Genomic DNA, 24,257 nt, shown 5'->3' on the forward strand with positions numbered 1-24,257 from the left:
CTGGCAAGGCAAGATGCTTGCACAGTCACCTTAGCACAACATTGAATTCTTCCATATGTGACAGCCCTTCACACATTTGAACATGGCTATACATATGCCCAGTTCCTTTTACCTTTCTCACAGGACTGGGAGCTGAGAGACCAAACTTGTGAAGCAGAGAGCCTCCTGCACTCATGGAGAGGCCTTGTGCATTTTAGGAGTGGGGCTTTCAAATTTCAGCAGCGCCCTGTGCAATGCTAAAATTCTGTGCCCCCTCCCCGTTCCGTTCTACAGCATTGTTTTGGGGGCTCTTGTAGTGCAGCGCCCAGTGCAACCACACCGGTTGCAGCACCCTAAAACCAGCTCTGGATTTCGGGTCCAAGCATAGTCATTCTTGCAGCCCCTCGTTGGCTGCTGAGCTAACTCCCGCTCAAAATGCCTGAAGAGGGTTCTTGTCGTTCCCACAGGAGGCAGTGCCAGTCAGCTCCTTAGAGGGACCATTGACCATAAGGCTTTCAGTGGCTACTGGACATGCTGGCTATCTCCATAGCTGGAGACCAGTGACACTTCTAAAGTACCAGTTGCTTGAGACCCCAGGAGGGGAGAGTGCTCTTGTGCTTGGGTCCTGCTTGTGGGTTTTCCATGGGCATCTGTTCGGCCACCATGCATAGGAGCCAACTCCCTTTGGGGTCAGTTCCCCACAAAGTATTTTTTATTTTAAAAAAAGTGAGGCAGCGCCCACGGGCCTGAAACCGCGGGAGGCAATTGGGGGATCCAAGCAACGCATTGGTCAATGGAACTGCTGGGCTAAGCTGGCTCAAGTCCCCACGAAGTTGATGGGCATTGCTATACAAAGGGTGTCTGTGTGCTGTGATCGATTATGTAGGGCGGGGCTTACCTGATGCCCCAATATTTTATTCAGGTTGATTCCTCTGTCACTGTGAGAACAGGATGCTGGACTAGGTAGGCCATTAGACTGCAAAATTATAGTATAATATAAGGTAAAGGAACCCCTGGCCATTAGGTCCAGTCGCGGCTGACTCTGGGGTTGCGGCGCTCATCTCGCTTTATTGGCCGAGGGAGCCGGCGTACAGCTTCCAGGTCATGTGGCCAGCATGATGAAGCTGCTTCTGGTGAACCAGAGCAGCGCACAGAAATGCCGTTTATCTTCCCGCTGGAGCGGTGCCTATTTATCTACTTGCACTTTGAGGTGCTTTCAAACTGCTAGGTTGGCAGGAGCAGGGACGGAGCAACGGGAGCTCACCCCGTCATGGGGATTCAAACCGCGACCTTCTGATCAGCAAGTCCTAGGCTCTGTGGTTTAACCCACAGTGCCACCCGTGTCCCATAATAATAACATAACATAACATAACATAACATAACATAACATAACATAACATAACATAACATAACACATAACATAACATAACATATAACATAACATAACATAACATAACATAACATAACATAACATAACATAACATAACATAACATAACATATGTAATCCGTACGAGTCCTGTTCCTTCCGTTGTCACCTGTTGGGCAATGTGTCAGGCTGGGGTTTGGGGCTGGCAGGGCTTTTCCAGAGTCCCAAAAGTGGTCAAAAGATTCTTAAGCAGCGTGTGTGTGTGTGTGATGTGTGCGCGTGTCCGTCCCAGCAAAATAGCTGGCGGCTGCCGGCCTGGGAGCGGGGCGTGGGGGGAGGAATGGAAGCAGGACTTCCCCTCGCTCTAGCACTACAAGCGGCTGATTTCCCCGAAATGATGCTCCGCCGGCAGCATACTCCCTTCTGCGCTCTGATTGGGCGCGGCGCGGACTCCCCGCCGCTGATTGGGCGCGGCGCGCGCTCCTGTCCCTTGCCCGGGGATTCCCGAGGGCTGGACGCATACATACAGGCGCTCCTGGTCCAGCGGCTGCAGAAGCCGCGGTTCTCTCGACAAGGAAGGAGCTCGTTCGCGCAGCAGAGGAGCGCTCCTCAGATCCTCCCGGGACAAGAGTAGGAAGGTGGGTTGCAGCTCAGCTCCTATCAGAGAGACCTCCGGGGACTGGCTCGCTTAGTTAAGGGTGCACAGGACCGCCGCTCCAGGTTTGCAGTCCTACGGCTGCACACTAGCTTGGGAAGCCCAGAGGCAGGACTTCTGCACCGACCGTGCTTCCCCGCTCTCCGCACGCGATCGGTCGGCTGCACGGGGAAAACTTTCTCGTCTTCTATCGGGGAGCGGGGGCGCCGCGTGGGGATCGAGGAAGCGGGCGGATGGGGCGCCTCTAGTACCGCTGAGATCGCTGCAAGCCGCTTTCTCAGACAAGCGTGTCCTCAGTTTCCTGGAGATCAAAGGCGGAAGGCTGCAGGCAGCAGCCGGGCTAAGTTTAGCAGAGCAACCGGGGAGTTTAATGAGTAACTTTTTTTTTTTTTACCATCCTGTGTGAATGTCCTGCAAAAGTCAAGTGCCGCTGTTTTCATTCAGAGCCAGTAGTTTAGCTGCCTATGCAGGCTGATGGGGTAAACGCGCGCGGGGGGGGGGGGTAACAGCGGGGCGCCCGCTAGGCTTCTACCTGCAAAACCAGCAACGCATCTGGAGGCGCCTTGAGGTCAGCCAGATCTCATGGTGAAACAAGGCAATCAACGGAAGGCAGGAGAGAAAATCCGGATGCAGAGCGCGCACGGAATCTAGTCCAGTGCTCGCAAGATCCAGGCCTCGTGGGCGTGGCTCCTGCCTGACTAGGATGATTCTGGCTGTAGTGAAATGTTGTTTTTAATTGCATCAATAATCGTTTCATTAGCTAGGGTGCAAAGAGTTAATAGGCCAGCTTTTTTTTTTAATGTAGGGTTTCCCAGGGGAAATTTGCTAGCAACATGAGGGATAGTACTGGGTGGTGTTAGTTATTTTGTTGTTATACCAGGAAGTAAAGTTTGTAAAAAAGAGAGAGAGAAGGGAGGGGAAAGAACAAAACCGTATTTAGCTGCTTTGACACCCTCCCACAATGTGAAGAGGGATCGGCAGAAAAGATAACCCGAGCCTTAGAAGGAATTTTGGGATGGGCTGCAGGTCTTCAGGACTAGGAAGCAACAGGTACAGAAAATTTTCTCCGTCTCTGAAGAAAATCTGCTGAAGGAAGTGGAACTTAATTTTTCTGATTTAACCAAAAAAAGTTTGAAATTCTCCTCTAAATATTAATTATTATCGAGTTCGGAGCAAAGGAAGGGCAACATCATATCCCAAACTTTAAAAGAAGAAACACACTGCTCACTCCTAGGCATGTTTGCTGGTAAACTCAGGCGAGTTCCTTATACAAGAAAGTTTATGTAAGATTTACAGCCCAAATGTGTTCCGGAAACTCTAAAACAACAACAAATGAATGGCAAAACAAACCCAATGCAGTGAGGATACATTTTTTGCTTCCTTCATAAATATATATGTTTGTGTGTGTCCTTACTTCACTTGGTGGAATACAGGAGCCATGGAGGTTAGTGTAACACATGAATTATACTTGGCAGCAAGCAATCAGGAAGGCAGCCAGAACAAAATTCCTCTGAATAAGAACGATATCCGCTTGTAGGATATGTGGAATTGGCACGTAGCTCTGTGGAGCACAGGGCAGCTCTTCTTGGGCCTTTTGTCTTAATTTTGAAGGGCTGTAATCACTATGTTGAATATAGAAGCTTGTTTCTCTTAAACTAGCTAGTGGAGCAGCAGGCCATCCCTAGGGAGCAGGAGACATTCTGGGACTCTTTATAGACCTCTCTGATGAAGGGCGTAAACAGTGAAATCTGGAACTTCCTTAGAAACTCTACATTGTTACAAGGTCTGTTGGTCCCTCTGGCCCCAATCCAGAGGAGTACATGTAGGAAATTGGCAAGGCTTGTGTTGACTGGTGCCAAGTGGCAACTCTCCCCAATGTATCTCCTGCTGCCTTATAAACATCCCCCTGAGTTAATAATATGTGAAACAGCCTTTCCTTCTCCTTAATAGCTGTGGTTAAGTCCCATCAATGGAACTAAAGCAGTTAATTGTGCTCATCCCATCTTCCTGAAGCTTTAATCTGAACGTAAGCTCCATTGAATTGAATGGGATTTGCTTCCAAATCTGTTTGTGTGCAAAATGCTTAACAGTTCTTCATCCCTTTCCCACAGTACGTCTATGGGGAAGGTTGCTGCAGCTTATTTTACTTTATTATGGTGGAATGCCCATTATATGCAGTGCCTTAGCCCTTTGGTTGTTTCCAAATATGTCTTGCCTTTTCTAGTACTACTGTGTTAGGATTATGTTGAGGTAACTGGCGGCTGTCGCCTCTGGAGGTGGTTTCTGCTGATTTTCTTAAACGGCTTTTAACCAAAAGACAATACTGACTCATACAATCACGCAGTCTACACAATACAGACGCAGTTTGGTTAAAGTAACCCACACTGCCAATTTTCACATCTGTGGAATGGACAGGGCAGTTCAAAAACTAGAGAGTGTACAGCGTGCTGTCAGATGCACCAGTGGCGATGAACAGAGGACAGTGTTTTTAAATTGTATTGCAAGGGATACTAGATCCCCCTAGGAAACCTACCATGGGATTCTTCAAAAAAAAAGATCAGTAATGGCGGAGAAGCCTCCATGTGATTCAGTTTACCCAGCAATGAGGCCCAAGAGGCCTGATCCATGTATTTCATGACTGAACTGCATGTGTATGTACAAGAACATACTCCACAATTCTCTGCTGCGCATAGGAGTCTTGTGGCTGAAATGTGATGTGGAAAAGCATTCTCTGAAGTTAGAAAGCTTGAAAACTGTTGGAAGGGTATGTGGTTAAAGCCATTTTCCGCGGTTTGTCCACAGCATCTAGGAATTGGAGGCATGTTGCCTGCAACTACGAAGGTTGCATTCCTAGCTTTTGTAGCTTATTAATATTGACAGATCCAACCTTCACAATTTGTCTAGTCTTTGCGCACACACACACACGCGTGCGCGCGCGCGCGCACACAGAGCCATCTGCAGCAGTGGCAGTGACATGTGAAAGTTGGTTGTGTAGATAGTGAAGAAATACAAGTTTTAATGGTTCCAGTGTTTTGAGAGGTAGGGAAATAATGAGGGAGAAATTTCTTTCTGTACATGGAACGGGTTAGTCTTCTCCATGTACTCCACCTTCCTTAGTCAGCTTTTTCCGCACAAAAAGGCTTCAGGTTCTCCAGAATTTCTTCTTTGCCCAATGTATGTAGAATCTATCGATCGGATATCCTAATGAGCATATCCAGTCCTTTCAGTTAACAGTGCCATGGCTAAATTTTTCGTCCTTTAGAGCACAAAAGGATTTTCTTACAGTAACAAATGTTTGCTCAAAATAGAGTAATGATTCCTTGAGTGTGCAATGATTACTTGGTTTGAAAGGACCAAGAAACAGCCAGCAATATGGTCATCTTAAGTCACATTACACATTAGCTGCCAGCATTCAGTTTTAACTGCAGAAAAATAATAATCTCTTGCTAATTTGTCTGAAGCATGGCACAGTTAACAAAACCAATTTGCCTGAACAGGGAAACAATTCTTGGAAGGCTACAGTGGCTACAGTTCCGCAATGAATATTTGAGGTGGTTGTGACCACAGGATAGAACACCCATATGATTGTAAGAAGTTGTGTTGAATAAAAGCATACTTAAATTTATTAGGGCCGTGGGTTCAAGGAACCTGGGTCTTATCCAGGGACCCACAGTGAGAAGGGCAGTAACAGCAGATGTCCACTGCTTCCAATCTTCCTTACAGTTCTAGCCGGGAAATGATAACCTCGGCAACAGGCCTGACTGGTGCCTTCTGTGAACAAAGTGTGCAGCCTAGACATGCCCTAACATCCTTGGCAGTGCATTGGGGATCTGCTGCAGACAGCGGCTTGGGAATTCTATAGCAGAGATGTTGATAGGAGAGAAGTTTGAAAACCATTCCTTCAGAGTCGCCAGACGCCAGCAGATAATATGCAGCACGTTATGACCTTCACTTAATTCGACACAGGCAGCAAAGTGGGTGGTATTCAACTGAGTTTTGCTCAGAGTGGAACTATTGCAGATAACAAGTGAGCTCCGTTAATTCCAGCGGTTTCCAAGCATTTAACAACAGCATTTTGGACAAATCCAACCCTGAAGTGAAAGCTTTACTGCCCCTGAGATGGCAACACTACCTGAAGGCAGCCTCTCTACCTATTTCTAAATTACTCTGGTATGCCCTTAGATACCACCATCGGTCAATATGCAACTGGCATTCTGCATTCTGCATGGGTTCAGCTAGCAGAGTCAAGAGGAGCATATTAGTTAGTGTCTTACAAGATTGGGGTTGGGGGAATGATTCTGGAACACTGGGGAACTGAAAACCCATGTGGTTTTATGACAGGGTTGTTGGGTTTAGAAAGAGAAAATTCAGGTTGAAATCCCTCCTCTCAGCCATGAAGATGTCTGGGTTGCCTTTGCTTAGTCACTGAATCTATTCATTAAGGGGAATAAAATAATATAACCCCTAGTTCCTATGTTATAACTAAGAATACATTTAAAGCATTATTATTCCTGATTCCACTATGCTGTTAGCCCTGTGTTTTAAATTGTAAATTCCTAGGGGCAGGGGGTCTATCATCTTCTTCTTCTTCTTCTTCTTCTTCTTCTTCTTCTTCTTCTTCTTCTTCTTTATTAACCGTAGTTACATCCATACATCAAAGACATTTTATAGTCTGTAGATCAAACTCATCAAAATAAAAATTCCAACAAAGTAGTATATATCTTCATAAATTTAACTTCCCGTCCTTCTCAATATCTTTTCACTCTGATAAACCTATTACCTAAACTTATCAGCAAAAGTATGATAAAATATTAATATGCATATATGTATATATATATATCTATTTAACCTATTTAACCTTTATTTACAGAGCTTATTCAAAAGCAGCTACCGAATTCAGATTGCAACACTTATTTTTAAGTAACTCTTTAGAGGTTCCCAGGGGCAGGAATCTATCATGTCTTCTTGCTTTCTATAAAAGACAGACTATGATCTGTATAAAACACAGATCTCTTAGGAGGAAAAAATGGGGATAAATAGATCATAAGTCTGTTTTGAATTCTGTGAAAACATCCATTCTAGTAAATTCTATGAATAGCAGGCATTTGGCCCTTCAGAATTTTGAGAAGTCTTCTTCTAAGCTCAAATTATTTTTCCTTCAGATCCAATATGCCACAAACAAGAATGCGCATGAGGCCTTGGATGGAATTGCAGATTAATTCCAATAAAATTCCTGGACTCCAATGGATCAATAAGGTATGGGTTTCTTTTTCATTTTTCCTCTAACTTTAAAAATATTAGCCTTCTGTATTTTTTTGCTTTTAAGTCCAGAAGCAAATTTCAGAAAAATAAAGAGATCTTAGCAGCTGATTGTCTTTGACAGTAGTAAATGTTGCTGAGAATTCCATATCTAGGAAAATGGAATTATCCAATGCTCAAGTGACACAAGTTATCATCTAAGAGTTCTATCCCACTAAGTTATACTTAGAGTAGACCCAAAGCTAATGTAAGCCCATAGACTTCTATAGCTCTACAGTGAGTCTAAGACAGATACAACCATAACAATTTAATGGTATCAAGCCTAAAAAGTTGGGAGGAACTTGGCATGCAAACCTAATTAAAAGTGATACTGTATAAACCTCACCTCAGTGAATGAGTTGCTGTAGCTGAGATTTAATGCTGATTCTTACTTTCATACTCATTAATAAAAGAAAAGAAATGCTAAACCCTCTTGAGATGTGTAAGATCACCAAGCTGGTAGGGTTCTCTGTGGTTAGCACCCCCAGAATACTGTATGGAACAAAATCATACGTCAGAGTCTGTTGTACATGTTGTTGTTATGTCGTATTGTAGAGAAATTGCACAGGCAGGCAGAGAAATACCAATCAAATTGCAATACTTTCAGTTCCTTTGACTTCTTGGGTTGTTCTTGATACTGTTTTCCATATGCAATTCAGGCACGCCCACTAAAATCTGTACTGTTGAATTGTAGGATGAAAAGTTGTTCCAGATCCCATGGAAACACGCGGCCAAGCATGGCTGGGAGCTGGAAAAGGACGCCTGCCTTTTCAGAAACTGGGCCATTCATACTGGTATGGGCCATTGTCAGGGCAATTTGTTTTCTACAGTGTCCTTCGCGTAGGCACAAGTGAGGCCAGTACCATTACATTTCTGGGGAGAGTGTATTTACATCAGTAAAAGAGGTAACTACTTTAAGCCCCGCCTCTCCCCCCCCCCCCGGGTCACATGAATGCTTGCAGCTCCTGGGTAGGCTAGACAAGCCTCCTAAAAGAGGCACAAGCGCCAGACTCATTAGCCAAGTGTGGCTGACATTGTTTGGTTTGTTTCTTTTTAGGATGTAGTTATGATTATCGTTACCAACTGCATTCATGTATATTTCACTGTTGCAAATGGCCTTGAGGCTTTTTTTGGTAGAAAGCGACAAACAATATTATTATTAAAGTTTTATCAGCCGCCCGATAAACAAGAGCTCTTTAGGCAAAGGAAAAAGTAAAAACAAAGTAAAAATCACAGTTGTAAAGATATGGGCAAACTCTCCAGCTATCCACAACATTTGCTTGTGTTCGAGTTACTTTGAGTCACACAGGCTGAAATGTATCCGTATTTACTTACTTTTTAGATGAGTCAGTATTGAGCACCTGCATATGATGGTTGAGTTTTTAGGCTGCGAGTGCCTGGATTGGGGCCTTAGTGGCTATATCTGGATTAGGTTACTCAATGCAGATTTATGTTGTCATTATATAGGGAGGTACAAACCAGGCGATAAAGAACCTGACCCTAAAACCTGGAAGGCAAATTTCCGTTGCGCCATGAATTCATTGCCTGATATTGAAGAGGTGAAGGACAAAAGCATCAGCAAAGGTTCCAGTGCTGTCCGGGTCTACAGGATGTTGGAACCCTCAGCAAAGTCATCAAAGAAAGGTATGTTTGCAAGTCATTGAAAGGGACCATTTCCAAAACGGAATACATATTCACTGAGAATAAGGCCATGTCTTGTCTTTAGTATCACAGACTGATTGACCACTGTAGACAAAAGATGCTGAACTAGAAGAGAATTTGATCTGATTTATCAAGGCACTTCTTATGTTCTTAAAGTTGGTTTTCCGAATGCCATAAAAACTCACTCTTGGCAAAAGAAGGGAACTCAGTACAGAAGGTGTTTACCAGGCAAAGTCTTGTGGCCTCCATGACAAGGTCATCACATGTTTGCTTTTATGGTCTGTGAAATTCTACAAAAAATAATGGGGAATCTTTGTTAGGGATAGAGCCTACAAAGCATACAAGAGAACACCACAAATGATTCAAGTATTTTAAGTTACTTTGTACCATAAAATTGATGACACCTGAATTTGTTGGTACTGTCCATGTTCTCTGCAGCTTCTCTTTCTTTCTCATAAATGCATTTAATTGTATTAAATCTGTACACTTTTGTTTTTCGTTGGCAGAGAAGAAATCAAAGTCCCTGAAAATCAAGAGTGCAAGAAAGGTATGTATTTACCCTTTATCGTCAAGCAAGTGAAACATTCACATGGAACTCAAAGCCTGTGGATAACTTGATCCTAACCTAGAATGGGACAGAGTTCATATTCAGGGAACTTCCAAAATACTTCTGACAGAGTTCACACCTTCCTTCTGCCATCACCACTCAAGCTTTGGCTTTCTAGGATTGCAACCCAGGAGCTTCCACAAAATAAAACAGATAATTCCATGAACCAAAACCTAGCAGCTTCCACAAAATGAAATGGATAATTCCATGAAACCAACCAAAACTAGTCTTAGAAGAGAAGCACTGACAGGTTGCTTGTGCCAAAAGTCTTTTGCATGTGTAGTGAAGTTGGGAAATCTTGGTATGTTAAACGCTGGTTCACACAGATGTGAGGCATTGTGGGAGAGATAAAATTGTGGCCTTTCGGGGAGTGGGTATTTGGTCTCTTTAAATGTAAAACTCCCTGTCTCTAGAAGTGTGAGTCAATTACATCTTGACTCTATGCAGGATGAGATGTTATCTGATTTACAGACTCTGGCACAGCTGGGGGCCTGAGTGTGGATTGGGTTGTAAAAAGGCACAGGAGGCTATCAAGTAATTTCCAGTTTAGGAGCCTGGTAGGTGTAAGAGAAGCCTGGGAATGGAGGAAGAGCCTTTTGACCTAGAAGCTTCCACAAAATGAGATGGATAATTCCATGAAACCAGCCAAAACTAGTCTCAGAAGCGAAGCACTGGCAGGTTGCTTGTGCCAAAGTCTTCTGCATGGAAGACCCATTTTAAAGGGATGCTTTTGGCTAAAATTAGATTTTAAAAAATTCATGGGTAATCTGTACTTGAGATATGGATACCCCAGATTGGTTTAAGTGATGCTTTCAGCACACACACACACACACACACACACACACACACACCTTGATAAAAGAGGTCTTTGTTTTCTGCAGTCAGTGGACGATTTCAAGACAGAAGAGACAGTCAGTGCAACAAACAGCATTCAGCTGCCGGACGACCACAGTAGCTATGTGCTTCCCAGCTACCAACCAGAGAAAATGGAAGTGGGGAGCACATTAGGAGGTGAGCTACAACTTGAGTCATCTGTTTCTGTGGTTTGCACATGGTGTTCCTATTACCCCAAATGAAACAAGATGAAGCCTTAAAACACACACTCCAACATACTCCCAAATGGTTGCTATTTGCCAGAGAAGATGGGTCATGGGTGGTCAAGCTTCCTGCTATCTATCTATCTATCTATCTATCTATCTACAGTGGTGCCTTGCAAGACGAAATTAATTCGTTCCGCAAGTCTTTTCGTCTTGCAAGTTTTTCGTCTTGCGAAGCACGGTTTCCCATAGGAATGCATTAAAAATCAATTAATGCGTTCCTATGGAAACCGCCTTCAGACCAGGTCCGGGGACAGTCTGTCCCCCGACCTCTTCTGAAGGCCAGCGGGGGGCGAAAGTCTTTGTTTCCCCCCCCCCGCCTGCCTTCCCAGGACAGCGGAGACTTCTCCGCTGTCCCGGGGCGATCTTAAAATGCTGGCAGGCGGCAGCGAAGCCTTCGCTGCCATCCCCCAGCATTTTAAAAGCCCCCGGGACAGCGGAGACTTCTCCGCTGTCCCGGGGCGATTTTAAAATGCTGGCGGGCGGCAGCGAAGCCTTCGCTGCCGCCCGCCAGCATTTTAAAAACCCCAGGACAGCGGAGGACTTCTCCGCTTTCCGGGGCAATCTTAAAATGCTGGCGGGCGGCAGCGCTGCCGCCCGCCAGCATTTTAAAATCGCCCCGGGACAGCGGAGGAATTCTCCGCTGTCCCGGGGCGATTTAAAAGCCCCCGGGAAGGCGGGGAGGGGGGACAAAGACTTTTGCCCCCTGCCCGCCTTCAGAAGAGGTCCTGGACCTCTTCTGAAGGCCGGGGGGGGGGAAGTCTTTGTCCCCCCTGCCTGCCTTCCCGGGAGAGCGGAGAAACGCAGCACTGCGTTTCTCCGCTCTCCCAGGAAGGCAGGCATGGGGGAGCAAAGAGTTTTGCCCCCCGCCCACCTTCAGAAGAGGTCCAGGACCTCTTCTGAAGGCGGGCGGGGGGCAAAAGTCTTTGCTCCCCCCTGCCTGCCTTCAAAAGCCGTCCGTGATAGCGGGAAGCGCTTCCCTGCTATCCCGGACTGCTTTTAAAATGCTGGCGGTGGGGAGCAAAGCCTTTCGGCCCCCACCGGCCTTCCTGGACCTCTTCTGAAGGCCGGAGGGGGGGGAAGGCTTTGCTCCCCACGCTAGCATTTAAAAGAGGTCCCCGGAGATTTCCCTATGGGCTTTCTTCTTGTGAAGCAAGCCCATAGGGAAATTCGTTTTGCGAAGCGCCTCCAAAACGGAAAACCCTTTCGTCTAGCGGGTTTTTCGTCTTGCGAGGCATTCGTCTTGCGGGGCACCACTGTATCTATCTATATCTATCTATCTATCTATCTATCTATCTATCTATCTATCTATCTATCTATTTATTTTGAGTGCCTATATCCTGCTTTAATATCCCCCAGAGAGGTTCTCATTGTGACTTACCAAAGTGTCTCAAAAGAAAAGGACATGGATAAAGTGGGATTATTTATTTATTTATATCCTCTCTCCCTCTCCCCCCCCCCCCCCCCAGTTTACTTGGAATGAAACTGTTTTCAACTATTTGGTGCAATCTTAGGAAAGAACCTCCTTCATAAGGATTCTGACATAGTTTGTATGGTTTTTTTTTCAGATCTCTCCTCATGTAACTTAAACCCTACTGACTGGGGATGTTCGCTGGAGCATCAGTTGCCGGACAGCACAAACGACTTGTATACATTTCAAGTGTCGCCCATCACCTCCTCCTCTGATGGTTGGTGTTTCATTGTTCATAAGTGTTGGGGCAGCTGATTGATCAGAACTGTGCTAACAGAGAGAACCCAAAATAACAGGCTGGCAGGATTTATGTAACCTGGAAAGGGAATGATTCTTGTGCTAGCTACAATAGTGTAAATCCTACAGAAGCCAGTAAAGTTGCTTGTGTAAATAAATGGTCAGTTTTATATTGTTTGGGTCATGCGACTAGAAGTTAGAAGATAGACGGTAGAAGATAGGAAAACACTTGTAATAAAAATTTAGTCTGCAAAAACTATTGAGTTTCATTGAGTGCCCTTTTTTCCTCCCTCTTCTTCCTACAGGAACCGATGAGGATGAAGATAAATTTGCATCGGGTAACTTGTATCAGGTAAGACAGTCTTTCCTTTTCTGAAAGGCGCACACTGGAGGAAGGGGTTTTGCCGTCAGCACCCCTTCCTGCTGAAGCCCCCAGAGTAGCTGAGTTGACATAAGGCACCTTCAGAGGGTCATATGAAGGCCCTGAGGTGAAGAGCCATAGCTTTGCATGCAGAAGGTCTCAGGCTTAATCCCTAGCATCTCCAGGTAAGGCTGGAAGAGAGCCCTGCTTGAAAGCCCAGACAGCTGCTGTCAGGGCAAACAATAAGGAACTAGATGAATCAATGGTGTGATCCAGTATAAGGCAGCTTCCTATGCTTCTAAGGGCTTTACTCTTGCTTGGGCTAAACCATCACTAAGCTCTGACCACAGAAATCTGAGCTTGGACCTACTCCTTGAGCCCTGAGTCAAGCATGCTTGTGAGGAGTTCAGCTGCCATAGGTGAGCATCCCATTGCTGCTCCTGCAGACCAGGGAACTGAAGGTCCTTTGTGGGATGAGAGAGAGGCTGTGTGAGCAGGAACACTCCCATATCCCGAGAGAGGCTCTGCAGCTGCTTCTCTGTTAGGGAGAATGAGCTGGCATTACAGATGAGTAAAAAGAGAGCGTGCTTCCTGGGGTTTTTGTAATGTTACGTGTCTGAACTTGGCACAAGCGGTCAGTGCATCATTTCGTTCATTGAATTAGAGATGCAGAATAAGAAATGTGTTTGCTTCCATTGCCCTTTTCTATTTGGCCTGACCAAATAGAAGTCACATACGTTCATGCCGACAAAATTTTGCTGAATTACTAGTTACTGTATAACTTAATAGATTTGAAAAATGGACGACAGTGGCTGTTGAACTTGACCGAATACCGATATGGACAGATGATTTAAAGTATTCCCCCCCATTTGTCTCCTAGGAGCTACTATCATCCACTTGGCAGCCAACCAGTGTTGGGGGGAAAGGTTTCCTGATCAATGAGACTGGCATGTCAAGTTTATTCTTTGACTTCAGCTTTCAGGAACAAGATGCTGCCATTGATACAACAAATGCAGGTATAAATGCTTTCCGTTTTACATTCAGAATACAGCCAAAGGCAGGAAAAATAATCTAGTTAACAGCTCAACTCACCAAGTGTGCACCCAGTGAATGCCCTTATGCCTCAACAGTGAGGATGCTAGGTCCAAACTGTGACATTTATTCATTTACATTTCTTTCCTATCTTGTCCTAAGGACAGGTGGCACATACAGCCATGTATGCTGTTTTATCCATATGTTAGGCATGGATGTCCTGCCAACCTAGCAGTTTGAAAGCATGTCAAAGTGCAAGTAGATAAATAGGTACTGCTCCAGCGGGAAGGTAAACGGCGTTTCCGTGCACTGCTCTGGTTCGCCAGAAGCGGCTTAGTCATGCTGGCCACCTGAACCAGAAGCTGCCTGCGGACAAACGCCAGCTCCCTTGGCCCATAGAGCGAGATGAGCGTCGCAACCCCAGAGTCGGACACGACTGGACCTAATGGTCAGGGGTACCTTTACCTTTAGGCATGGATGGCGGTGCAGAATTGTGAAGCTGCCATCCAGACACTGGGGCATCACTGCTGCATACTAGACAGGGCTGAGGCAAGGTGGCAGCAGGGTCAGGCCATGTAGTTTCAGCAGCGGGACCACGGCTGCCAAGTCAGTGGAACCTCTGGCACAGCTGCGCAGCCCTGACTAGGTTGCTGGCTGCCCTGCCCCAACCTCGTTCAAGGAAGCGCAGCCATGGTGCCGGTGTCGGGAGGGTGCAACTCCACCCCACCACAAGCACCTCTATGACTTTAATCCTCCAAACAACCTTCAGGAAAGAGAGCGATTAGTCAGCAGTTTTGAGGCTAAGCAGTGAGTTCGGTCCACATGCGCAGGTCTCTAGACATTAATGGCACTATGTTTGGTTTGTGCTTTTTGAGCATTTGTGTATGCATGTCATCCAGTCGCCCAGTGATGAATATGTGTGTGTGAACCCGTACAGTACAGAATACAGTACAGAAGCCTTCAATCCGCAGGCTGTTCTCTTCTCTCAAGGGCTATCTGGGGCAGCCTTTGTATACTCAAGATATGTCATCTTAGTGCTGTTCAGTGATGCTCAGGGTAATGAAAGAATGTGGGGATACCACACCATTGATTCTGGAGGTTCCTAATTGGAACCTCTAATTTTCAAAACCACCAGAGCTCTGCAAAAATCTGCTTTTTCAGAGTACATATGGGTCATATAAATAGCCCATCTTCACATTATCATATGTTCTGGATCTAAGATGCATAAGCACATTCAATTGAGCTATTTTGTTGATTTATTTTAATGATGGCTTTGCCTAAAATCATGCTGTAGTCCTATACTGCAGTCCTTGTAGTAAATCTCTTGAACTAGCATAGAGAGCTTGCGCTGCACTAGCTCCCTTGATATGACCTCTGTGTTTATTAGTGAGCAGTGATTAATTATAGACCTATGTTAGGTTTGTGAGGGTGGGGTAGTGGAGACTATAGCTCTTGGGATAAAATTAATAAAATAATAATAATAATGCTTTGCACTCACCCTATCCCCAATTAAATTGTGTACAATTTTTCCTTGTTTCTGCAGAAATTACATTGGACATGAAAACCAGCATGGATTTCACATTGGAGTCCATTAGACCAAGTTTGCCCACCATACCTTGTAGCATGTAAAGCTGTGTTTTGTTTTTGTTTTTTAACCACTAAGGCTGCGCAGTTTTATTTCTTTTGTCATCTGTGAAACTGAACCTAACGGGAAGCGTTGCTAATACTCTTTTCAGTGTTTAGACCCGAAAGTCATATTCAAGATTACAGCATCTGCGAATGAGCAAAAATATCTTTGGGGTAGAACTGTGTCCCACTCCGTTGTTTGACTGTATCATGAGCCAATTAAGTCATTATTGCTGCTTTCCCACCTTAATTTGTTCCTACGTTTAATATGATCAGGGCTCAAAGTATTTTAAGATGCAATATACATGAAAAGGTGCTTTGCACCTTTAACAAAATGGCAGATATTTTAATTGCACCCATAGCTTATACTTGTCATCACTGCATACATCTGGAAGACTGGTGAGGCAATTACTGACCGAAGAAGTTTAGTACAAGTTTGTGCTTTTGCATTCAACCAAACATTTCCATGGGGATGTCCTTTTTTGTGATCTGAAGTCTCATATCTGGGCCGCAGTTTTGTAAATATGTTTCACTCAATAATATGTGAAAATCAGATACACATGTAGTTCTGTGTACTAGGCATTTCTGAATTTTACTCATAGGACATTTTAGTGGTTTCCTGACAACATATTTCAGTTTATTGTCATCAGTTTTTCAGATGGGCACTATGTTCCACTCTGAAATATCTAACGTTCTGTTTATTTATATGGTGCCATTATCAAGAATCATCTGAATGGCAATTGTTAAGAGTCAACAGAAGTTTCAGTAAAGTGTATACTTATGGAGCTACAAGATAAAGTGTTGGTCTCCACAAATCATCAAATCACTAAGTTGCAGCCTTAGTAGCTTTATCCCTGTACATAGTTTTTGTATATAAAAGGTTTACAATTATTTTAATTAAAAAAATGTATATTTTGTTTCTTGTTTTATTTCATGTTGGAGGTGCCCAAATGGGGAACAGTTTTTAAGAATATATTTATTATTTTTATTGAATTCTTACAACATATTACAACACAGACAAACATATTTTTTGGTTTGCCTTGATTAGGGCTGTAGACCAGATTCAACTGAATGTGAAAATAAATTGGGTAAATTTGCATGGATCTTGGCTTTGGCTTAATTGGGCCGAGACCGTTCTGGGTTGGGTTGGACCACCCAAAAGTGACCCAAGGCTATCTAAAATACAGGGTGGTCAGGGTGCAGGGGAGGAGAGGGAGGCATGCAGTCTTGCAAGAAAGTACCGTAAACCTCTTTTATTTCACTGTGACTTCCTTTCAGTTAAACATGGTCAAGTAAGCCTGGCAGAAGGAAAACAAGCCTCTAAAATAGCGTTGGAGTTACACCACCCCTTTTGCCAGCTTAATTCATGCCAGATTGCCAAAGTACGTGGCTGAACTGAACAGGTTTAGGATCCAGCTTAATTCCCCACCCCAGATCTGTCCCCATCATGTAGTTTTAAACAACAGCAGAGGTTTGAGTAAAGCTTGGATGGACACTAAGTGTTTAAAAAACACCAACTAACAAGCCACCTTTAACCAGGAGAAATAGCAGAGATGCGTACAACGCAGACGCCTAGCACCTAAAAGCTAACACAGCCTTTCCAAATTATCTTCTTGCTGTAGTCAAACCTTGTTTTAAACTGCCACTGGCCCCCTTAGTGTAACCTCCCTGCTTACTCAAACCTCTGTCGTTTATACAGTGGTACCTCGGGTTACATACGCTTCAGGTTACACACTCCGCTAACCCAGAAATAGTGATTCAGGTTAAGAACTTTGCTTCAGGATAAGAACAGAAATCGGGCTCCGATGGCGCAGCTTAGCTAAAGTGGTGCTTCAGGTTAAGAACGGACCTCCGGAATGAATTAAGTACTTAACCTGAGGTACCACTGTAATAACCACTTTGCCCCTTCTCAATGTTTAGCCCTCCTGGGTTTTCCCCAAGCAGCCTGAGAGTGTACCTAGGTGTCAGCCTTTGCCCCTTTCCACTTCATGCCTCTTCTGGTTCTGGGAGACATCCTGGCTTCTTCACCAGCTGGACTCATCTCTGCCACTTGGCCTCCCTCCCCTGCTTCTCTCTCTGCCATGGACTCTCCCTGATCACTAAACCCTGTGACTTCTTCAGCTTCCGACATGTCCTCTTCCCAGTCTTCTCCCTCTGACTGCTCATCATTGTCCCACCACCAATCCCTGGGCTCTGAGCCTTCTTCCCTTGGGGGTTCCCCAGCTGGTTCCCCGCCACCATTCTTCTGCATCCAACCAGTCCATGATTATACCTCTCATTTGGAAATATAACCCAGTGGTTTTTGAAGTATCTGCATGCAGAGAGCTCTTGGCATGTATGATTGGTTGCCAACTCATGTGCCTGCAACTTCACATTCTCCTGTGGCTCCACATTGCAGGGGGAGACTGTGAATGCAGAAACAGCTACTTTTCAGGGAGGTTTATATGCCATGACTCAACAAATTTCAAACTGATAAATTTCCTGTGCAGCTTGTGAGGAATCCCACTGTTCCCTAGACTTTAGTTACTGCCAAAAACAATTAGTACAGAAGGGGTGTTGAAATGAAAATCTCCCACATACAGCAAACACGCTGATGGGGAAATTTGGACTATTCTTGCTGCCCCACACGAGGTTTGCACACCTCCTTGGTCTGCCTTTGCAAATTTGTCAGTGTGGCTTTCGAAAAGGGACTCTGCACATACAGCTTAGCTGTGCTGAGCAGACCCCCCCTGCCAAACTGAGATCCCCAAGGAGCATTCCTGATCATGTGGGGTGAATATCTGTATGCTATGTCCACTCCTCTCTCCATACATTGAGTGTATGCCCAGCATAGGATCATTTGGCTCCCCAATAAATTTCTTTTTTTCTGAATGTGATGCAGTGTCTGCTGATCACTCTATCTCTTCCAATCAGCTGTAACATCTACATGTTTTGCGACCTATTGCACTGATGGCAGCAAGCCAGAACGCTTAAACTCTGCTCTTCTTAATATAGGAATCAAACTTCCTTTGTGAACTATTGGCAACGAAAGTTGTCATTTCTGTTTGAGAATGTCCAGTTGTCCAATTTTAAAACCAGTGTTAAGAAAAACGAAGAGTTAGCAAGAGTGGAGTTTTTTCTCTTTAAAAAGTATGGAACATTTTTTTTCTACTTTGTCTTTCCACCCACTTTTGTTTATTCTTGTGACCTCAAAGTAACAAGCAGACATTTCTTCATGATATTTTGATAGCTACTAGACTTGGCGGGCAACAAAGGCTGCACCAGACTGAATGTTTGTCCATGTTTTACAAGAGATTTGCCATCAGAAGGCAGATTGCCCTGATGTGATGAGCCTTTTTTTCCAGCAACATTTCACTATGAAGTCGTCTTGGGTAGATTGTGAGGATAAGAATTTGCTTTTTGCCAAACTTTTATATCGCTTTTTGACATCTCTGTGCTTCCAAACATGAGAGGCACTCCTAACACACACACACAGTAAGGAATATAAAATAACAAGCCAGCCTATTAAAGCATTGAACTTCTTTTAATACCCTGCCTCCTTCTGAAGCTAGCAACCATCATTCCTAGTTCAGATGAGGACACTATGGGCTCGTCCATGCTTCTGCTTGTCCTTGCCTAGGAAGCATGGGTCTGGGTGGCTCTAGATTCCCTAGGAAGGAGCCTGGGCGGTTTTGCCTTTGCCCTACCACTTTCCCCACAGGAAACCCTTCTCTTTAGAGCTAAATCAGAACAAATGGCAATCCATGGAAAATCTGACTGCCATTTTACTGGGGAAAAGCAATGGGGCGAATGGAAGGGTGCCCTTGGGTCACCCAGAAGCTTCCTGGTTTAACCGCAATAAGGAAGGGACAAAGGGGTTTCATGTGGAGGGAGGGGGGTGGCCTGTTCATAAGCCAAGATATGGTTCTCCAAACTGGGACAGTATATGCTGTGATGATTCACAGTATTCCTGTTTAAGTTGTGCCTCACCAAGGCATGTAGAACCATTTGCAGTTAACTCACATTAACAACAACAACAACAACAACAGTCAATTCAGGACCATTTCAATATTCAGATTTGCATGCCAGACTAATCTGTGTCTGGAGAAAGTTCCAGACGTTGAACGGCTCAGAGACTATCTTGTCAAAGGGAAGGGCAATTTCCCTTAACACAGTAAGATCAGTGAAAACACTTTTGCTTTGTGCTAACGCTTTTTGCCAAGATTATTTCACACCATGATTGCCTGTTAAAACCAGATTTCAGCACAAACCCTTGTGCCCCTGTGTTTGTTTGCCCTTCCTTTGCTGGCACCTTACCCTTTAAGTATGTCCCCATCCCTACCACCTGGCAGCAGCCGGACAATTCCAGAGGAGACCATGTCTGGACATGGCCTGGAGACTCCATTTCTACTGGAAGGAGCAGGGAGCCTCCTCATTCACCTTTCTGAAGGGAGGGAAGGAGGACAGCTACAGGGCCCCAGCCAGAATGAAGGGTAGGGAAACTGGGGAGGGCATAACATGCCCCTCAAGGTGGGGAAAGAAGGGCAGTGGAAGTTCAGAGAAAAGGCTGGAACAGGGAGCCCTCCAAACCTGGTTGACTGCGGTAAGGACCCTGGTCAGGCACTGGCTAAATTAAGTCAATAAAGGCTGAATGAATGAACCAACACTACTGTGCTACTCATTAGCTTCCCTCCTCCCCACCGGGACAACTGGTTTTCCTTGATGTTCACAGCTCCAGGTCCATCCCTTTACCACTGGGCCACCCTCAAAGGCCTTACCCATGCACTGGATTTTTGACTTTCAAGAGTTGGCAGCTGAGTGACATCAACACTTTCAGCTTCTGGCACCACCAGGTTGCAGTGGCTGTGTGTACACCATACATGTAAAGCACACCCGCACACCCAACACTCCTGGGAACTATAGTTTGCTCCTCCCTGAACTATAATTTCCAGCACTCCTAACAAATGGCAACCCCGGGATTCTTTAAATGCACAGTGCGTACAGATTTAGTGTCTTGAGTATCAGGCTTGGGGTGCTGAACACCTGCCAACCCTTGTTTTGAAAACATAAGGCCACCCCTGTCATGTCAAATAAATAAGGTCCTCCATACAATTAATGGCATATGTGACATAAGTAGAGGTCACCTGGATCTTGGTAAATGAAACACAATATAGGGGAACTCCAGGTGTATTTTCATAACTTTTATTAGAGGAATTTCCCCCCTTCTGTTGCTGAGGTTGTTGCACACTTCCTTATTCTCAGTAGCCCCATGAAATAGCTTGTGGGTCAAATGGTTAACCACCAAGTTCAGCCTTGCCATCAGCATGAAGTTTTCCCAAAATGACCAAATGCAACTGATGGTAGAGAAATAGCCATCGGCAGCCTGTTTTGTAACCCTTATTGTTTGTGTAACAGTAGTTATTCCCCCTGCTTCAGTATGTGGTAATTAATTTTGAAGTGCCAATAAGTCCAAAACATTATCTACAGGCCAACAGTTATTTTGTATCAAATTTTTAGAAATATAGCCTTAAATGAATCAAACGACTGTGTTATAATGAGTAATCAGAATTAATCATCGCTTTTAAAAGTTGATTGGTTGACTGATGTCATCAGTGCCAGGGTGTGAGTGTGTGAGGAACCTGTGGTCCTCCAGATGTGGCTGGACTATGGCTCTCATCATCCCTGCCCAATGGCCAGGGTTGGCTTATCTGGAGGACTACATGTTCCCCATCCCTGATCTGTCCATGGCACTTTGACAATGTAGAACTTGTTTCATTTTGGGGGATTCCCCTATCCAATTCTGGATTCCTCCCCTGCAGCTCTCTATTACACAGCTCGCCACATTCAGTAGGACCCCTGACAGTCTGGAAAGAAAACACAACCTGGCTGGAGCCATCAGGTTCAAGATTAATTCATGATATTTTGGTGAGTTTTGATGTCATCTGAAAGAGAGATGCCAAGATAGTACGTTGCCTCACTGGCCGTGATTCAGGGAAGGTTAGCGATTTTCCTTACACTGCTACAAGATGCCTTAAGGCAAAAATTAATGGAATTACATGATGACAGTTGAGTGCAGAGTTGGTGCACTGAAACAAAACCCATTAGTTTCATTTGAGAAGTGTGCCAGGCTTTCTGTTCAAATGTTTAATGTTTTTTCTATAATTATCTCTCGGGTATTGCTTCCGTTTTTTCATCGTTTAAGCCATGCCATTTTGGTAGTAGGTACTTGTTTATTAATTAATGAAGTACCTACTACCTACTTTGGTAGTAGGTACTTCATTAATTAATAAACAAGATGAATAGAGACTTTGAAAATATAGACAGTGTGCTGCTGTTTGCACAGAATAGAGAGCTACCTTCCAATACAATAATGCCCACTCGCATCAGAAAGAACTCATAACCCACCTACTCGCAGCAGCCAGAAACATCATAACCAGACACTGGAGAGACCTGTCAGGAGTAAGCATGGACCAATGGTACCAAATAGTATGGGAAACAGCCCTACTAGAAAAATTAACCAATAAACTGAAACTGACACGGAGACAAATAGAAGAAGATGCTTTCACACCGGTATGGCTCCCCTTTATCACATACACGGCCCAACAAGACAATGACAAGAATCCACCAACAGCATATGAATCAATATGGCTAACCTGATTTAAAAACACCCACCTACCCACCCACCCCACTCACACATGCAAAAAAGTTCACCACAGCCAATCACAAACAAGCAACCACACCCTAGGCCAACCCCCAACTTAACTCACCAATAAAGGAACACAAGCGAAAAACAGATAACCTGCACAAGCGACGCTGAGACAAAACCCCACACATACTACATTAAGTTAAGGTTACCAGTTGTCCCTGTTTCCCAGGGACAGTCCCCAGATTTACAGCTTTCTCAGAATTCACATGTACATAGCAAACAATAAGTGTCCTCAGATTCATTGAAAAAAATCTGGTAACCTTACATTAAGTAAAGTAGAAAATCGCCACCCCACCCCCACTCACCATGGCCCCCTCCACCTCTTTCCCCCTTTTCTTCCTAATGTAACACTAATGTCTCAACAAATGAAACTGACCTGTAGAAAATGTAACTTGAAAAAGAGACATTGCACATACTTTTGTAAACCAAGAAATCTTTAATAAAAAATACATTAAAAAAAATAGAGTTTTCTTGTTCTGTCTTTTTGCAAATGCGCAGTGACACATACCTATCCAATCTTTATTGTGATTTGCTATTCAGGGTTTGCATTTGCTGATGCATGTTGTAGCTCTGCACATCAAGCGTCCATTTTCACAACATTCAAGAAGGAAACTTCTGGAGTGAGATCCTATTTCGTTGGTGTATGAAGTGGTCTATTAAGAGTTAGAAAAAGCATTTTTTGCTTCTTACGTTTATGTTTTAAGACATCTGATTTACACTTTATTCAGAAGTCATGCTGGCTGGCACATACACTAAACACTGCAGGGTGGGGACTTTTTTTCAGACTGTGTGTCACACTGGGGATGCCATATTTCAAAAAGTGAAAATCCGGACACAAACGTCATGGAGCTTTTGCCCAAACTTGCGTTGGCAATTCTACAAAGGTGGAACTGCTAGCAAGAACATTCTGCACAAAAAGCTACCTATTAACAGTGCACTGCTGGTAGATCAGCCTTGGCCAACCTGGGCGGGGGGCTGTCTTCAGCTCAAAGTAGATCCACTGAAATTAATGAGCATGACCAGTGCTATTTTTCTATAAAAGGAGGTGTCAGAGCTCACCATGAACTTCTCCCTTGTTCTCTTAGAATGGCAGTGGTGCCCACCTGAGAGGTGCTGGAGCTGAGCTCCTGTGAAAAAAAGCCCTGAGCCTGACTAGGTTAGGCCCATTAATTTCAAGAAGTTTTCTCTAAGTAAAGCTTAGTTGTAAAACTAAAACTAAGGGTCTTCAGACACCTTGAACTACAACTCCCATCAGCCACAGCCATCGGATCTGAACTGACTGGCATTAATGGCAGTTGTGGTCCAGAGCTTCTGTAAGGTACCAGGTTGGCAAAGATGGTAGTAGACCTTTGAGCTTGTGATGAATCACATAAATTATCTTTAAGAAAATGTACAGAAAAGAAAAAGAAAGAACTAAATGTGAAGTTCATGCTGATACCTATTGTTATAACCAGAGTCTGTTAGTGGATGTTAGGAATTAATAAATGGTAGGAATTAGATAATATTTGGGACATTGAAGGGAAGATACAGGCTGGAGCAGTTCCCCTGAACTGTGCCAAACATGGAAATTCCTGGTTTAGCCTATGCAAAGTAGCCTGGCTGGGCTGCTTGAATATAGGCTGTTATGAAACAATGGCCAGACATCTACACAGCAGAGGAGGTGTTTGGGTCTGTGCTGGGGTTGCCTGACGATAATCTTCCAAAGCAACTACTCTATTCCAAACTTAAAAATGGAAAGCGTAATGCTGGTGGTCAACAAAAGAGGTTTACAGACTGTCTCAAGGCAAATCTTAAAAAAAATGTAGTATAAACACTGACAACTGGAAACCACTGGCCTGCGAGTGCTCCAATTGAAGAACAGCCTTCACCAAAGGTGTCATGGGTTTTGAAGACACTCGAACTCAGGATGCAAGGAAGAAACATGCTAAGAGGAAGGCACGGTTGGCAAATCCACACCATGATCAACTCCCAACTGGAAACCAATGTCCCCACAGTGGAAGGACATGTGAGTCCAGAATTGGCCTCCACAGTCACTTACGGACTCATTGTTAAAACTGTGTTTATGGAAGACAATCTTATTTGGCTACGAGTGATAGCCGAAAAAGAAGAAGAAGAAGGATGCCATACAAGATGTCTCTTTTACTTGAAGCTTAGAGAAGGTGGGGGACAAGCAGACTGCA

General features: G+C 44.4%; 2 protein-coding genes across 2 annotated transcripts in view; one reads left to right on the forward strand and one right to left on the reverse strand.

The window, feature by feature from the left end:
• The window catches only part of RAD50 (RAD50 double strand break repair protein), a 147,568-nt gene that overhangs the window by 67,637 nt on the left and 55,674 nt on the right, over positions 1-24,257 (reverse strand). The window lies entirely within an intron of this gene.
• IRF1 (interferon regulatory factor 1) lies at positions 1,828-16,309 on the forward strand. The gene is made up of 10 exons (XM_083728652.1): positions 1,828-1,984; positions 7,164-7,257; positions 7,994-8,093; positions 8,767-8,943; positions 9,468-9,508; positions 10,450-10,579; positions 12,234-12,353; positions 12,679-12,725; positions 13,615-13,750; positions 15,310-16,309. Exons 2-10 carry the CDS (start codon positions 7,171-7,173, stop codon positions 15,393-15,395), a joined length of 924 nt encoding a protein of 307 aa, XP_083584778.1. The 5' UTR covers positions 1,828-1,984; positions 7,164-7,170; the 3' UTR covers positions 15,396-16,309.

Source organism: Podarcis gaigeae (assembly GCF_964106915.1).
Source record: "Podarcis gaigeae genome assembly, chromosome: 2".
NCBI lineage: Eukaryota > Metazoa > Chordata > Lepidosauria > Squamata > Lacertidae > Podarcis > Podarcis gaigeae.

Coding starts and splice junctions, on each gene's coding strand:
- IRF1 (XM_083728652.1), top strand. CDS start 7,171: ATGCCACAAACAAGAATGCGCATGAGGCCTTGGATGGAATTGCAGATT. Junction 7,258..7,993: donor GACTCCAATGGATCAATAAG/GTATGGGTTTCT, acceptor GTTGAATTGTAG/GATGAAAAGTTGTTCCAGAT. Junction 8,944..9,467: donor AGCAAAGTCATCAAAGAAAG/GTATGTTTGCAA, acceptor TTTCGTTGGCAG/AGAAGAAATCAAAGTCCCTG.